Source organism: Toxorhynchites rutilus, chromosome 3 (assembly GCF_029784135.1).
Source record: "Toxorhynchites rutilus septentrionalis strain SRP chromosome 3, ASM2978413v1, whole genome shotgun sequence".
Lineage (NCBI taxonomy): Eukaryota > Metazoa > Arthropoda > Insecta > Diptera > Culicidae > Toxorhynchites > Toxorhynchites rutilus.
In genome coordinates this window covers 199,835,588-199,852,262 of record NC_073746.1, presented here as the reverse complement: position 1 = coordinate 199,852,262, position 16,675 = coordinate 199,835,588, and the positions used below count along the sequence as shown (strand labels likewise).

Sequence of the window (16,675 nt, the reverse complement as noted above, 5' to 3'; positions counted from 1 at the left end):
AAAGCAGAAGGGGAATTATTTCCTTGAAGCGTGAAAGAGACAGACTGAGTGTGAGGTGTGAGAAGAGTAGTTTTATAGTGGGGGGCTATAACATGGGAATATTTCATTCGTATTGCTTGAATATCGTATTGCTGATTTCTACAAAAACATGATTTTGAACCTAACATAACACCGGCCATCTTGAAAATTCATTTTTCAACAAAACTTAATTCTATGTGTTATAATTCAAATTATTCTTCTGGGCAAATCTTCGATACTGATCGCTTCAGTACTCCTCCTGAGGTTTGTAGGGTCACCATACGAATGATGTCATCAGGTCCGGGGTGGACCTCCAGGATACGCGCTAGGGGCCAGCGCGTCGGTGGAAGGCTGTCATCCTTCAAGATTACTACGCTGCCAACTGCAAGGTCGCATCGTTTCGGGTTTGTTGTGAACTGCGTTTGAAGTTCCTTCAGGTACTCCGACCTCCATCGGTGCCAAAACTGTTGACTATGGGCTTGAATTCGCTGATAGTAATTCAGTCGATTCATCGGTAGATGGCGGATGTCTGGTTCGGGAAGTGGCTTGATCATATTCTTGATAAGAAAATGAGACGGAGGAGGCACGGTCAAGTCGTGAGGATCGTCGGACAGAGGCATGAGGGGACGAGAGTTCATGCAACCCTCAATACGGACGAGGATGGTCAGGAGTTCTTCGTAAGAAAGCAGCGAGTCTCCTAGTTGTCTAACGAGCTGCTTTTTTGCCACTTTAACCGCGGCTTCCCAGAGGCCACCGAAGTTAGGGGCTCGTGGGGGAATCAGATGCCACTGTATTCCGTCTTGAGCTAGATATTTGGTGATTTTCTCATTTTCAGGTTCTGACTGAAGTCTGGAATACAGCTGATGAAGAGCATTCTTTGCTCCGATAAAATTTGTACCATTATCGGAATAGATATGGTGCGGTTTGTTCCTCCGATACATAAATCGATCCAGAGCCTTCAGGAACGTGTTGGTGCTCAAATCGCCTGCCAGCTCGAGGTGGACCGCCTTGGTGCTAAAGCACACAAATACACAGATGTAAACCTTCTGTGATGCTGCTCGTCTGTGGGCGGGCTTCAGGTAAAGAGGCCCACAATAATCCACTCCCGTACAATAGAAAGCTTCGTTAACCGTGACACGGCTGGAGGGTAGTTGGCCAACAGGTTGTTCTATCGGGCGGGGGTTTGCTCTATGGCAATTGAAACAGCTTCGGAGGACGCTCCTTATAGCTCTGCGACCATGTAACGGCCAGAATTCGTCTCTCAGAACCGCGAGAGTTACGGTGTTACCACCATGGATCAGCTTCTTGTGGTGATGCATTATCAGCAATTTGGTGAATGGATGGAAGCCGGGAATGACAATTTGATGACGAATGTTGTAGGATTCGGCCGAAAGTTGTAACCGGCCACCAATTCGTATTACGCCTTCGGAATCCAAGAACGGGCAGAGGAGCCGGAGCTTGAAATTTTTTGATACGGATTGCTCTTTGCGCAGAGCCTTCAGCTCACCGGGGAATACTTCAGCTTGCACCAATCTCACCAGGAACATTTTAGCAGCGTGCAATTCTGGGACGAGAAGCACTCGGCCAGAGATTCGAGTGTTCTTCGGTCGAGCATTATGGATGAAGCGAAACGCAAATCCCATTACATTTATCAACATGTTGTATGACGAGAATCGCAGGAAAAGTTCGTGTGGTGCAGAAGCTTGAAGGGTGAGAACAGTTGCAGGGCGCTGCTCCAACTCTTCCATTGGGATCCCGGCGCTAGGGAAATTTTGTATAGGCCAACTTCCTTTAGGTTTGTGCAACGTGCAGCCATAGGGACCCATGGGTTGTAGCTTGTATCTCGGAAATGCGATTCGCAACAAACGTTTTCCAAGTCCGCGGTGGAGACTTCATCCATTGCAGGACTACCGTGGAATCAGACCAAAAATAATTCTGAGAGGAACTACCTTTTCGAACAAACGGGATGCGAGAAGAGCTGCGCGTAGCTCGAGTCGTGGAATGCTGATCGGTTTAAGCGGGGTCACCTTGGATTTAGAAGTCAGCAGATTTACTTTGACGTTGCCGTTGGCGTCTTCCGAGCGGATGTAAAGGCATGCTCCATATGCATCCTTTGACGCGTCCGCAAACGTGTGATACTCTGCGATACGAGTATTCGAAATGAATGCATTTCGAGCAACTCTAAAATTTGAAAGTGCGGGAAGCTGACGACTGAATGCTTTCCACTTACGGTGAAGATCTGGGGTAATTTCATCGTCCCATCCTAAGCACAGGAGCCAGAGCTGTTGCATCAAGATTTTGGCTTGAACGATGACGGGGGACACAATCCCAAGAGGATCGTACAGCTGGGCAATCGTCGACAAAATTTCCCTTTTAGTTGGCACCGAATTCTTCGGATTGATGGAAACGTTGAAGCAAAGTGTGTCAGTTTCCGGTTCCCAGCAGATCCCGAGAGTTTTTATTGTTTCTTCAGGATCAAACTGCATGGGGGATCGTGTGCCTTGGAGTTCTCCAGGAATCGCTGAGAGTACTTCGAGGAAGTTGCTAACCCACTTCCGCAAACGGAAACCGCCTCGCTGTAGAAGTTCCATCAAGTCCCTTTGTAGTTGAATAGTTCGTTCTACAGTGTTTTCACCAGAAATCAAATCGTCCACGTACACGTCTTTCTTCACGACTCGGCTGGCTTCCGGAAAATTGGAACCTTCATCTTCTACCACCTGCTGCAGCGTCCGTGTTGCCAAAAACGAGGACGGGGCAAGGCCATATGTAATCGTGGAGAGTTCGTAGGCTTTGATGGGCTCGATACTGTTAAATCTCCAGAAAATTCTCTGGAGCGGTCGATCGTCTAGATGTAGTGATACCTGGCGGTACATTTTCTCGATGTCCGCTACGAGCGCAATTGGGAACTGTCGAAAACGCAAAACGATCGTGATCAATTCGTCCTGAACGACCGGTCCAACGAGGAGGGCTTCGTTTAATGAATGACCGGAACTCGTCTTTGCTGAGCCGTCAAAAACGACACGAACTTTAGTCGTCGAACTGCTCTCCTTCACCACGGGATGATGAGGAAGATAGCAGGCATCTGGGCGATCAACATCGCCATCGGGTACTTCTGTCATGTGTCCAAGAGCAATATACTCTCTGATGAAATCATGGTACTGCGGTTTCAGTTCTGGCTTGCTTTCCAGCATTCGTTCCAGCCGACGGAATCGTTGAAGAGTTGTCTCCTTCGAGCTTCCAAACATCTGTTCGAATTGTGGGTGCCTGGGCATGCGAACGATATATCGGCCAGAGTTGTCTCGAGAAACGGTTCGACGATAGAAGTCCTCACATTGCTGCTCGTCTACTGAATAGTTTGTTCCGCTCACATCCTCAAGATTCCAAAAGCGTTCTAGCTGATCATCAATTGACGGGATTTGGGCTACGTGACAAGCTACCTTTTCACCCAAATCGTTGCTTTCCATACGGCCAGCCACGATCCAACCGAATACGGTTTCCACAAGTATTGGAAGATTGTGAAACAATTTGATCCGTCCGTCACGCAACAAGGTGTAGAAATGGCCTGCACCAATTATGATATCAATTCTACGGGATACGTTAAATTCGGGATCGGCTAATGAAACCGATTTTGGGATCTTCCAATTGGCAGTATTGTACGAAACTGCTGGGGTATCGCTGGTGACTTTTCGCAGGACGAGAAAATCTATGAGCTGCCTAAAATTGCTCACCCTGGATCGGAGCTCAGTAGTCACCTGGTGCTTTCGTAAGAGATCCATCTACTCCCGAAATGGGAACGTTGACTGTCGTGCGGGTAAGATGCAACTGCTGGCACAACCGTTCACTGATCGCGTTTGGCTGTGACCCTGTGTCCAACAGGGCTCTGGCGAAGTGCTCTTGTCCATACGCGTCTACTATTATGAGCACCACGGTGGAGAGGAGTACGCTCGTACTGGTTCCATTCACAGCTGCGCTGGATGCGAGAACGTGAGCGTTACAGTAGGGAGCCATAGTTTCGGTGGTGGCAATGGCCGTTACCACGCGGAAAGGACCAGGTAGAAGGTCAGGGTTGGCTTGAACTTCGATGTGGCCGGGATGTATCATCGAGTGGTGTCGTTTGCTACAATGTTTACACGAAAACTTTGAGCGGCAAGCGCGCGCAAAATGGTCGCTACGGAAGCAGTTACCGCACAACTTCTTGTCGTTTACGACCTTCAAACGACCTCTAACATTCATTCCATTGAACACGAGACAGTCCATAAGCTAATGTCTCTGCTTTTCAGTCATAGCATTCGTACTGACACGAGGAAAATTCTGCTTCTTGATTCCGGAATGGTGATTTCCAGTTTTCGATGACGATGGACTGGGGCGGTTGATCATGATCGTCTCCAGCACTCGAGTTCTCTTCTGCAAAAATCCAATCATTTTCTCATAGGTCGGGTTGTCATCCGACACGATAGATTCCTCCCATGCACTGTGTGATGCATCATCCAGCTTGTCTACGAGTAATTCCATAAGAATGGAACTGAAATGCTCGACGGGCTCTCCCAACTGCTGCAATACTTTTGTATGACATTGAAATTCGTCGAGTATGCGGTACAGTGCCTCAACTGAATCATTCGGGATCTTCGGGTATTTCAGGAGTGCCCGAATGTGCTTTTTCCTCTAAAGACTCTTGTTGGAATACCGTTTCACAAGCGTGTCCCACGCGACAGAATAGTTTGCAGCGGTGATAACGATGGATTGGATGAGATTCGCTGCTTCTCCCTTTAGAGCAGCGCGGAGGTAGTGAAACTTTTGCACACTCGATATCTCAGTTGACGAGTGAATCATGGAAAGGAACGTGTCGTGAAACGTGAGCCATCCATTGAAATCGCCATCGAACTCGGGCAGCGTGATCGTCGGCAGTTTCACGTTCGATAGCGACGAGGGAGCTGACAACTGCGCGGGGTTAGCTTGACCAGAGGTCGATGCCTCGTGCGTTTGAGGGGCGGAGCGCTTTGATATCAGACCAGCTTTCACTCGGAAATATCTTTCCTCGACCTTGGCTCTCAATTCATTTATTTCCCAACACGAATTTCTCATTATCGTCCAATTCTTCGTACTCCAATTGCACCGTCTCAAATGATTCCATCAGTTTATCGATGCGCTCCAGTCGTAGAGGTACTTCGTGTCCATGCTCGTCTGGATCAAAATTACGCAGGAATGACTCCAAACGGGTAATAGAATCGATGATATTTTTCCGCTTCTGCTCTTTCGCTTTCATTTTCTTCTCGTTCGGATTCGGGTTAGGATTCGACATCGCGACGGCGGCTTCGAACACAAATGCACAGTCGACGAGCTAAAATGATCGAAAAGAGACCCAGCAGTATCGGAAAAAGTCGTAGGTGTAATTGGAATGGTACTCACCTTGTACCTCTTCCAAAGAGGCCTTGTATAAAAAATACGGGTGGGTAATATCGGGGACATAACCGGAGTGACGTAGGACTATACAAAGGGGACAGCTTTTGTTAAATATATATTTTAAATATATTGTTTTATTTTCTTCTCCTACGTGAATACCTACCTATCTACCTGAAAAATGGATTAGTTTACTGTTTACTCTTTATGAATATGTTGATGGTTCTGAAAAGAACCTTTGGTGTTGTGTTTTTGTTATCACTCGATATTCCCATCTTGTTCGGTTAAACCTTCCTGTTTAGCTATTGCGTTTGCCACTCGCCACAGCTTTCACAGTTGGAAAATTTCTTCCCATCCAGCTTGTGACATATTGTTTAGTAAATTACATTTAATGCGACGTGCCGGAGAAACACTTTGCCACTCACTGAAACTAATTGTTGCCTTGATGAGCGCCGAACCGAAGCTGCTCTGTTCTTGATGCGGGTTTTCTTATTGTCGTGAGCAGCTTTGCAAGCCAACTCGAGCACTCCGACGGCCGAAACTCTATAATCGCTGTTAGGTATACTGGTGCTCCGGCACCAATCCGTTCGGCCTAGTTACCCTTGCGGAGCAATCAGTGAATGCGACCAACAGGGAACTGGAGACCTGCACGATTCGAGTGAGACTTTGCCTTTCCCTTAACTTGTCCTCCTTTGTTACGTCCACGATGCCGATGCATCGGGTTTACGGTTTGAAAGAAAATAAGATATTGGGGTCCGTGTGTTTTATACTCTAGCGGTACACACTCACAGGATAGAGACAAATCGGCAGACTCAGCCAGAGGGGCGAGTCCAACGAGACGAACGAATGAGCGTTAAAAGGGAGCTATGGCAAAAAAATACATTCATTACGATATGTTCGCTCGTTGGATTCACATACAGGCTAAAAAGGGTCCTTTTCAGGATCACAAAATTATCTTTAATCTAAAGAGTTTATTGTTTTGTTATCACTCGATATCCCCATCTTGTTTGGCTAAACCTTCCTGTTTAGCGATTTGTTGCCACTCGCCACAGCTTTCACAGTTGGAAAATTTCTTCCCATCCAGCTTTGTGACATGTTGTACAGTAAATTACATTCAATGCGACGTGCCGAAGCGCCACTCAGTGTCGCATTGGAGGCGATTTTAACCTGTAATTGAACATTTGCGATGACAGTGGTACAGTGTCGACTTTCAATGTGGGGTCATAATTTGGATCTCTATGTTTACAAAAATGTCCAACTAAATAAGTCGCATTACATGTCCGTCCAATTAGCTAAATGTCGAACTAATTGTAGATTACTGTACTTTCAATCTGGAAACAATTTAAGAATTGGTGAAAATTGAGTAATCAGGAAAGTCCCCAACTATCAATAAGCTCAGAACAACTGCCAAATTCACATACTCATCAGATCCTGGCAAACAAATTATGAAAACATCAATTTGTGTTTTATTATTATTTTGGATAATGTTTTAGAAAGCATTGAACTTTATTTCCTAAACTCTTTTTTGGAAGGTTTAATGGCCCTGAAAAGCGCCTTGTTTCATGGAATGGTTCCAATTTAGAAAACTGAGTACTCGTGGTTTTGAAAAAAACCATTTTGAACGCCCTCGATGTCGCCTTGTTCTGGATTTGCCACCATCTGCTACCTGATGCCGTTTTGCGATTGCGTTTGCCACTCGCCACTCGCTGCAACTGCCTGTTGTCTTGATGTCCACCGAACCGAATGTGTTCTGTTCCGAATGTGGGTTTTCTTATCGTCGCGAGCAGCTTTGCCAGCTAACTCGATCACTTCGGCGGCCGAAGCTATATAACGCCGGCTAGGTGGACTGGTACACTGGTACTAACGCGCTCGGCCTAGCTATCCTTGCGGGGAACTCCAGATCAACACGGTTCGAGCGGGATTTTGCCTTTCCCTTCACTTTTCCTCCTTACCCAGTCCAGACATGGTTGCTTGGGTTGGTTTGTTGATGTGTTGTGATGCGAACCGATGTGGTGTACGGTTTGGATGAGAATGATCGTTACGGAAGGAAGGAAGGAAGGTCTTGTATTATAGAGACTTTAAACTTTTGCAGTTCATTCGTCCTTAGCCTTGAGAAAGGCCCTTTGAAAACTCTACTCTACTTTTACTCCAGCGCTACCACCTCCACCCTCTTGCCTTGAGAAAGGCACTTGATCCCTCGCCGTCCAGCAACGATGTTGTCCAGTCGGTGTCCACATAAAGAATGATCGTTACGGCAGCGGAGCGAGGATTTTTAAGCTGACTGGCTGGCTCGAGAATTACGCATGTGTGAGACTGCGACCAATGTTTCGTTCATTTTTTTCTTTTTCCTTTCCAATCGTGCTTCATTCTATTTCGCTGCTGCTCTGGTTGCCCGTTTTGGTCGGTACGATTTGAGGAGCACAAAATGGACCAATCAAAAATGGGCACATAGTGCATTTTGACAATGCTTGATATTTCACAATTATTCAATTATTTATCTCAAGAAATATAAAATGTTATTCGTTATGATAGATGCGTAGATATATTTCCTATCAATTGATGCAAAAACCTTTGCGATCTATTGAGAAATGCACGAGTTATAAGCGTTCCAAATCTTGCATTTTTTCCTACTTGTTCAGTGCCTAGATTTTCATTTCACCCCCTATATCTTCCGGTTAGACGTAGTCCTACGTCAAAAATCAATCAACAACTAGCAGGAATCGCCGGGCAGAATGTGGATGATCGGACTGCTACAGTGTGTCGATTTCAACAGGCAAGCGATGTTAGCCGAACAACGGGCAGCAGTAACTGGACAGCGGGCAGTAATACACTGATGATATGAATAGTAGCAGCAGTAAACGGGTGCTTCTTCAAATGAAGCCTTGTATTAGTTGCGATCAATACAACTTGGATCGCATCGGTGTAAATCAGATGAGTGTACGTTTAAGAAAAGTTATAGCGACGACGGGGTTAATCTCTCTCAAAATTCTCGATTGTTTCGTGTTTGGATGCTGGGTATAAATGCGATGATGTAGCGGCTATTAACAACAAGCGACTTTCGTAAAGCTGTATACGATGAACACTCAATGTTGAGGTTAGTTGATCGTTCGTCTTAACGTTTGCGGGGCGAATCCTGTGACCTGTATCCTGGTCACGGCACCAAAATGATGGGTGCGAATGCTTATGGGACGGGGTTTCTCCAAAGCCTTTCTAGCTGGGGTGATTTTCCGTATAAATGTGGAAATATAATCGCGATCGCCACGTGGATCGCGGATGGTTTTGGCGGGGAACACTTCGTAGCGAGAACACTATGTAAATTGTTTCTCTTCTAATCCAATCGTATATAGTATAACACTCCAACTTTATTCGTGAATACTTTGCGGAAACTGAATACTGTGTGACAGTAAAGCGGAAAAGGTGGCCATAGGTGTGAGAAGAGTAGTTTTTTAGTGGGGGGCTATAACATGGGAATATTTCATTCGTATTGCTTGAATATCGTATTGCTGATTTCTACAAAAACTTGATTTTGAACCTAACACAGCCTATTGGCTCAATACCATCAACGCGAACTGCTCCACCTATATCATGAGACCTTGATTAAAATAGACTGACTAGCGAAATGTATACAAAACTGTGAATACCAGATTGCCACCAGGAAAAAGGGACCACTCCACGAGTTGTGTTTCCGCACGACCTACCTGGTGAATAGTTGGAAACCGAAAGCGGGTAATGCGATGGCGACTGCTACGATGAGCCAGTGGAATGGGTGCTCACAATGAGTGCCTGCTTGTAGGGGTGATACTCAACGTTCAGCACAATACCCACTGCTTTGAGTAGTTCAACCCGTTCCACACATTCACCATCTTCTCAAAAAAAAAAAAGAAATCGATTTTTTTTTTATCCCATTTATTTATTTATCAGGCTCATTAGCATTATCTGTAACAGAGCCGGGTTTTTATCGTGTACATGTACATATGTTTATGTTTCTATAAATTGTAAATTACACAGTAGAAGTAGTAGCCATTTAGGCGTTAGATGTTCTGTTCCATTACATTATAGTAAATTACACTGTAGTAGCCATTTAGGCGTAAGGGTATTCTTTCTGTTCTTCCAATGTTCAGCAGACCGGACAGCGGAGACAGTTGATATTGATCATTGTTGGGTTATTTATAGAACAGCAGCCCGATGTTTCTTGCAGAGCAGAGCAGTTGTATGGATGAATCGATCTTTGTTCCACCGTGGATCGATCTCCATAGCTGATGATGGTTGCGTGGACGTAGTTATTCTATAACAACACAAAGATGGTCAATTGAGGGCCCTGAGTTTGAACTCACGATCGATCGCTTAGTAAGCGAACGCGTAACCAAGTGGCTACGAAGACCCCCTGAAAGAAATCGAATTGTTTGACTTCGCTCAAAACCTAGGTTGGCGATCCAACAATTACTTAGATTCTCGTACAGTCTGAGAGGTTTTAACTAGGCTATCTCTATTATGTTTATCTTGTCGAAAATTGTTGTAATATATTTGATAACTTTGCTGTCTGGCCAACGATGGATACTACAAAGCCCATTCTTGTTATTGGCTGGTTAGGAACAGTTTTTTTTTGTGAAATCATTTCGTGTTTGACCCGATTCTATAATTATCAATACCTTGACACTACATTTTATTTCCGCGTCACTTTGATAATTTTTCATACCCTCCAAAAGTCGAGCTTCAAAATCCGAGGCAACTTAAATATTTATTTAATTTTGGTATGCAATTCTATGCTCACTATGGAATTTCCTCACTTCTTATTTGTGCATCAATTTTCTTCATCCCTGGAGTACTGCTGAGAGCGACGGAGTGAGGGATTTCACGAGATGGCATTGTTGTTCATTATTGAAAAAAAAGAGCAGATCTTCAAAGTCTGATTTATTGATCACGTTGGAGTTGTGAGAGTTACATCGATGTACGGCACTAACAAAATATAAATACCCTCATATCAATTTTATTGAAGAATTAACGAGGAGTATTTATATGGTCATTGTTTTGCCACCTTGAATTACAAATAATGTTCTTTTTTTTGTTGTTTTGACGTAGGACTACGTCTTTCATTTCTATACCGGGGTGTAAAATCAAAGTTTCGAAAACGAAAGCGTTACGCCGGAGACCGAGATTTTGAGCGTTAATAGCTCCTAAACAACTGAACGAAATGGTATGATAAACACTTCATTCGAAGGATAAAATGTCTACGCGTTATATACTTGTTACTTTTTGATCCAAAAACTTGTTTCAATAGTCTTAAAATTGCTTTCAAAACAGGCTATTGAAATCACCAATCGATATATAAGCGAGCGGCGCTCGGAAATCCACTCAGTTCTAATTGAACAGCGATTGGAGCATGTTGTCGCTGTTGCGGTGAAGCTCTTTATTTATCATGAAAGCGCGGATGAACGGTGTCACCAAGAGCCTGTTTGTGCACCCTAGGCCAGAAGGGAATCTATCAGGAGGAGAGTGATGCCACAAACGGTTCCCTGGGAAGACATCGCTACACACACATACACGCGCGGCAATTAACAGGTGGTTATCGAGTTGGAATTAACCACTGGTGGGCCACCAGGAAAATGTGGAAATATCTACTCGTTACTGAAAATAATCTGCCAGTTCCTCTGGGAATTTTCAAAATATATTCATGTGAAAGAGTTTAATTGAATGTTTTCTATCCATGTAACACTGTGACCAAATATGTTTCAATCAAGTGCTATTAACAGGTGGTTATCGAGTTGGCATTAACCACTGGTGGGCTTCCAGTATCGAGGAAAATGTGGAAATATCTAATCGTTACTGAAAATAATCTGCCAGTTCCTTTGGGCATTTTCAAAATATATTCATGTGAATGAGTTTATTTGAATGTTTTCTTTCCATGTAACACTGTGATCAAATACATTTGGTTTTGTGGTTTTTCAATCAATCGCAATTAACAGGATAGCTTCAGAAGATTATTCTTCCCCATCAGTAGGATATTTCCGTATCCAATATTGTATGCGCCCGCAATCGATTATTGCTCAGTCGCCGAAAGTTCCGAGCTCAGAGAGTTCATTCCCCTCTAGTTTGCCTTCCAAATTGCCATCGTAAACCACACCTTCTCTCGATTCAATCACACACAAAAAGCATACTTAAGCGATATTCTGGTGGTGAGACACATTCATTTTTCGTGAGAACATCGACAAGACAACATCGTTGCCTAACGTGCTGGAGGAGGTGGACGGCGAAGGATCGACACATACACGCGCAGAACTCTTTCCGTTTGGATGCCATTCAGCATCGAGAAAGTTCCGGAAAGATCTAATCATTGCTGGAAAATAATCTGCCAGTTCCTTTGGGAATTTTCAAAATATATTCATGTGAAAGAGTTTAATTGAATGTTTTCTATCCATGTAACACTGTGACCAAATATGTTTCAATCAAGTGCTATTAACAGGTGGTTATCGAGTTGGCATTAACCACTGGTGGGCTTCCAGTATCGAGGAAAATGTGGAAATATCTAATCGTTACTGAAAATAATCTGCCAGTTCCTTTGGGAATTTTCAAAATATATTCATGTTAAAGAGTTTATTTGAATGTTTTCTTTCCATGTAACACTGTGATCAAATACATTTGGGTTTGTGATTTGTCAATCAAGTACAGTTAGCATGTTAGCTTCTGAAGATTATTCTTCAGAACAAGGTTTTTCGTATCCTATATTGGATGCATAAGACCTTGTGCCTCCAACGTAACGCTCTCGTTTTCGAAGTCTCCCAAATATTCATTCATTCATTCATTCAGAATGGATTTAGATTCAACTTCACATAATGATCTCTAAATCAACGATAGTCCTACGTCACCCTTGCGATTATACCATAGATATAACCCACTTCCTGTTTTTTTTTCATGTATAGTACCGCAGAAAAACGAAATCGTATCGTCATGTATCTTGTACAACCGGCTTCACTGGAGAATTTCACACCTCGGATAGATCAACTTGGATCTGGTTAACCTACTTATGTATCATTTGTCTTGTAGTGTCAAAGTGCGAATGAAAATAATCGCGAGGAACAGCGGAATGTGGACAACAGAGCAGTAATGCCAGTTTTACAGACCTGGCTGTTAATTTACAGACTTTTACAGATTCTTTTGGACATTCGAAAAAGAAAAACACCTGGCATCTTTGCAACAGAGAAGTATAGTGTTTACTTTCCAATAATTGGTGATAATTTTTGTTTGATGGATATCACAATCAAGGAAATATTGTAAAATCGTCGTGGTACTACCGATTAAATAAAATAAAATATATGTTATGAAAACAAAAACTATTTATTGAATCCATATTTTACAGGAGCAACATTTTCGCCGGAGACCAATAAAAACAAAAGCTTTATTCAATGAGCACTCTCATTGATTAAGCGAATATAGTCCTTCAGGAAACCCGGCATTCGTCTTTCCCGGGTGTGACGCCCTGATGAGCCTTGACATTTTTCAGTCGTAGTTTCATGGTGAGTAAAAGTTACCGACGAACTCTCCTGTACTTCACGCCATGGTTTTACCTTTTTCGTCTGCGATACGTGTCGTTTGCATACTTTTCCATCGTTATCGATGAGAGTGAGACTACCATTACGATCTTTAACAACCGTGTGCCTGGTCGGAGAGAAACGAGAGTCACCTTTAGAACGATTATGCCGTTCGATGATGACTTCATCCTCCGGTGTAATTCTGCAGTGACGAGCACCTCGTTATCGACGCTGTAGTTGCTCTAACCTTACTTGTTAGCCTGGCATGAAACGCAACTGCTGATTCTCCGTTTTCTTGCACCATCCTTGAAAACGCCTCGTGTTCGGCCGCGGGGTCTGTCATTGATCTCAAGTATTTCCGGATGTTCGAAACGAAAGTGTCATAGCACCCAGGGCTTGACAAGCTCGGACGTAAACTAGCAGCTTTTAGGATGTCTTGTAGTTCATCGTTCATAGAAAAATACAACTGCATGGATTTTTTTACGGGGTCCACAATGTTATAGAGTGAGGCCGCTATCTCGAAATTTTCCACATAGCGATTCCATTGTTCCTACATCTTATTGGCTGAGATTCCTGTGGGGAATGATTACAGGTGATCCCAACGAATGCTCGACGAAGAACTTCCACCACTTTCACGTTGATCAACAGCGTTGTATATGGTCCAACTTTTGTCGGCGACATTGTCAGTTGGTACTGGCATGTTTTGGAACCTGGTTAAGGCATTGTTTATGTTCGCTATAATATGCTCCATGCGATCAAGCTGATCGGCGTTGGCATGTTCCATAACCACCGAATCCTTCTGTTGTGTCACTGGAGTTGTTGGAGACTCAGAAGGGGATCTTGACGAGTATGGGGGCGATCTTGATGTCTCATCTTCGGAACTTTCATTATTCGAGCTAGAGTGATTAGCGTTGGTAGCGTCATCGACAGAGGATTCTGTGGCCGACTCGGAGTCGTAAATGCGACGAATGTGCTTTCCGTAATTAAGCATCCTTTATGAGGTTGTTTACTGTTTTTTTTAGCCTTGATTGTTTCGTTAACTGAAATGACACATGAATACAATCACGATTAGTTTCCTAATACTTTCTGAATTTTCAAAATGGACTTCTATCACAGTACGATGTTTTGATTTTTTAGACATTTGCGCAGTCCTTCTGACCCGCATTGGGCGGTCCTGTGACCCGCCATGCGCGGCCCTTGTGACTCGCCATGCGCAGTCCTTATGACCCGCCGTGCGCGGTCCTTGTGACCCGCCGTGCGCGGTCCTTGTGACCCGCCGTGCGCAGTCTTTGTGACCCGCCATGCTTATCAGATTATTTGCGGATAATTCAGGGGGCGCGATTTCTTTCTGGAATCCTCTTCACATATTGCAGCACGAAACTCATATGCACGGTGCTATGACCTGCGATGCGCGACCTTTCAGATCCGCTCAATAGAACTTCTTCAAGACCACGAGGTTTTGACGTAGGACTACGTCTTTCATTTCTATACCGGGGTGTAAAATCAAAGTTTCGAAAACGAAAGCGTTACGCCGGAGACCGAGATTTTGAGCGTTAATAGCTCCTAAACAACTGAACGAAATGGTATGATAAACACTTCATTCGAAAGATAAAATGTCTACGCGTTATATACTTGTTACTTTTTGATCCAAAAACTTGTTTCAATAGTCTTAAAATTGCTTTCAAAACAGGCTATTGAAATCACCAATCGGTATATAAGCGAGCGGCGCTCGGAAATCCACTCAGTTCTAATTGGACAGCGATTGGAGCATGTTGTCGCTGTTGCGGTGAAGCTCTTTATTTATCATGAAAGCGCGGATGAACGGTGTCACCAAGAGCCTGTTTGTGCACCCTAGGCCAGAAGGGAATCTATCAGGAGGAGCGTGATGCCACAAACGGTTCCCTGGGAAGACATCGCTACACACACATATACGCGCGGCTATTAACAGGTGGTTATCGAGTTGGTATTAACCACTGGTGGGCTTCCAGTATCGAGGAAAATGTGGAAATATCTAATCGTTACTGAAAATAATCTGCCAGTTCCTTTGGGAATTTTCAAAATATATTCATGTGAAAGAGTTTATTTTAATGTTTTCTATCCATGTAACACTGTGACCAAATACAAATACAGGTTTTGTGATTTTTCAATCAATCGCAATCAACAGGATAGCTTCTGAAGATTATTCTTCCCCATCAGTAGGATATTTCCGTATCCAATATTGGATGCATAAAACCTTGTGCCTCCAACGTAACGCTCTCGTTTTCGAAGTTCTCCAAATATTCATTCATTCAGAATGAATTCAGATTCAACTTCATACAAATGATCTCTAAATCAACGATAGTCCTACGTCACCCTTGCGGTTATACCATAGATATAACCCACTTCCTGTTTTTTTTGCGTCTCTCACTATGAAACTAACCTTGTTTTTACCACTTCTTATGTCCACGAGTTGTGTTTCCGCACGACCTACCTGGTGAATAGTTGGAAACCGAAAGCGGGTAATGCGATGGCGACTGCTACGATGAGCCAGTGGAATGGGTGCTCACAATGAGTGCCTGCTTGTAGGGGTGATACTCAACGTTCAGCACAATACCCACTGCTTTGAGTAGTTCAACCCGTTCCACACAAAAACGAGACATCAAACTTTTTGTGTCCACTTGTGCATAAAAGCAGGGGATAGTAACTTCAAGCAAAAAAGTGGGACCGATTCGAGATTGCTTTTATGTAAACAGTGAACTTACACTCTAAAAATTGCACCGACTTGCACTGACGACTGAATGATATTGTCAATTTGTGCGAGATGCCTCAAAACAGCTGGGAATAAATATTGTTTATATACAGTAAGTTACATTTAATGCGACGTTTAGATTATTGGACAGACCTGTAATGTGACACGTTTAATTGGACATTTTTGTAAACATCGAGTTCGGGGCCCGAATTAAGGCGTCATATTAAAGTTGCCACCAGACTTAGACACTGTACCACTCACATCGTCAATGTTCAATTACAGGCCAAAATCGCCTCCAAAGCGACACTGAGTGGTGCCTCGGCATGTCGTATTGAATTTAAATTACTGTATTATATTGTTATTTATGATCGTATCATAAGCAACGAACACACATTTATTTTCCACTTGCAACCGTATTCACGATCATTGGATGGATGAATATACGATTTATACATGCATCTAGTACGACTATTGTCATGCATATATACGATTTAAAACAGACAACCAAAAAACGAATGGCGGAAACGTTCTTGATAATTATTATAATTATTACAGATTTTTGTAAATACAGGTATGTTTGGAATATTGCGTTAAAAATTATTTTTAAGTCCGAATATTTCCGGTTTCAAGAAAAGTGAAAGTTAAAGTTGCTTTTTTTATTTTTAACTTTTAAGAACGAAAGATTATCTGTTTGCCGGTCTTTTGCGTTCTGATAAACATAGTTACAAAAATAAATTAGTTCAACTTCATCATTCAATTTCACTTAACTCAAAACTGTAAACATGAGATTATGAACTTGACAAACCAAGCTGCCAAGTATGCCAACTCAGCAAACATTAAATCGTATAACTATCGTATATAGAGCATCGAATATCTGATATTTTGGGTGATATATGATGCGCCCAAATAGCATATACAGTAAGTTACCTCTAATCCTCGACATACCGAGGCACTACTCAGTATCGCGTTAGAGGTGATTGGCCTTTAATTGGACATTCACGATGAT

General features: G+C 43.2%; 2 protein-coding genes and 1 long non-coding RNA gene across 3 annotated transcripts; all 3 read right to left on the bottom strand.

Moving 5' to 3' along the window:
- Positions 1-230: 230 nt before the first annotated feature.
- LOC129773820 (uncharacterized) lies at positions 231-1,766 on the bottom strand. The gene has a single exon (XM_055777472.1). It carries the CDS (start codon positions 1,764-1,766, stop codon positions 231-233), a length of 1,536 nt encoding a protein of 511 aa, XP_055633447.1.
- A 159-nt stretch (positions 1,767-1,925) lies between these two features.
- Positions 1,926-4,119, bottom strand: LOC129773819 (uncharacterized). Its single transcript, XM_055777471.1, has 3 exons — positions 3,771-4,119; positions 2,249-3,700; positions 1,926-2,158 (listed from the first exon to the last, which is right to left on the bottom strand). The coding sequence occupies exons 1-3, from the start codon at positions 4,117-4,119 to the stop codon at positions 1,926-1,928; spliced, it is 2,034 nt and encodes a 677-aa protein (XP_055633446.1).
- An 8,607-nt stretch (positions 4,120-12,726) lies between these two features.
- LOC129778239 (uncharacterized) lies at positions 12,727-15,696 on the bottom strand. The gene is made up of 2 exons (XR_008743408.1): positions 15,412-15,696; positions 12,727-13,981 (listed from the first exon to the last, which is right to left on the bottom strand). It is a non-coding gene; the product is annotated as an uncharacterized LOC129778239 (long non-coding RNA).
- Between the last annotated feature and the right edge of the window lie 979 nt (positions 15,697-16,675).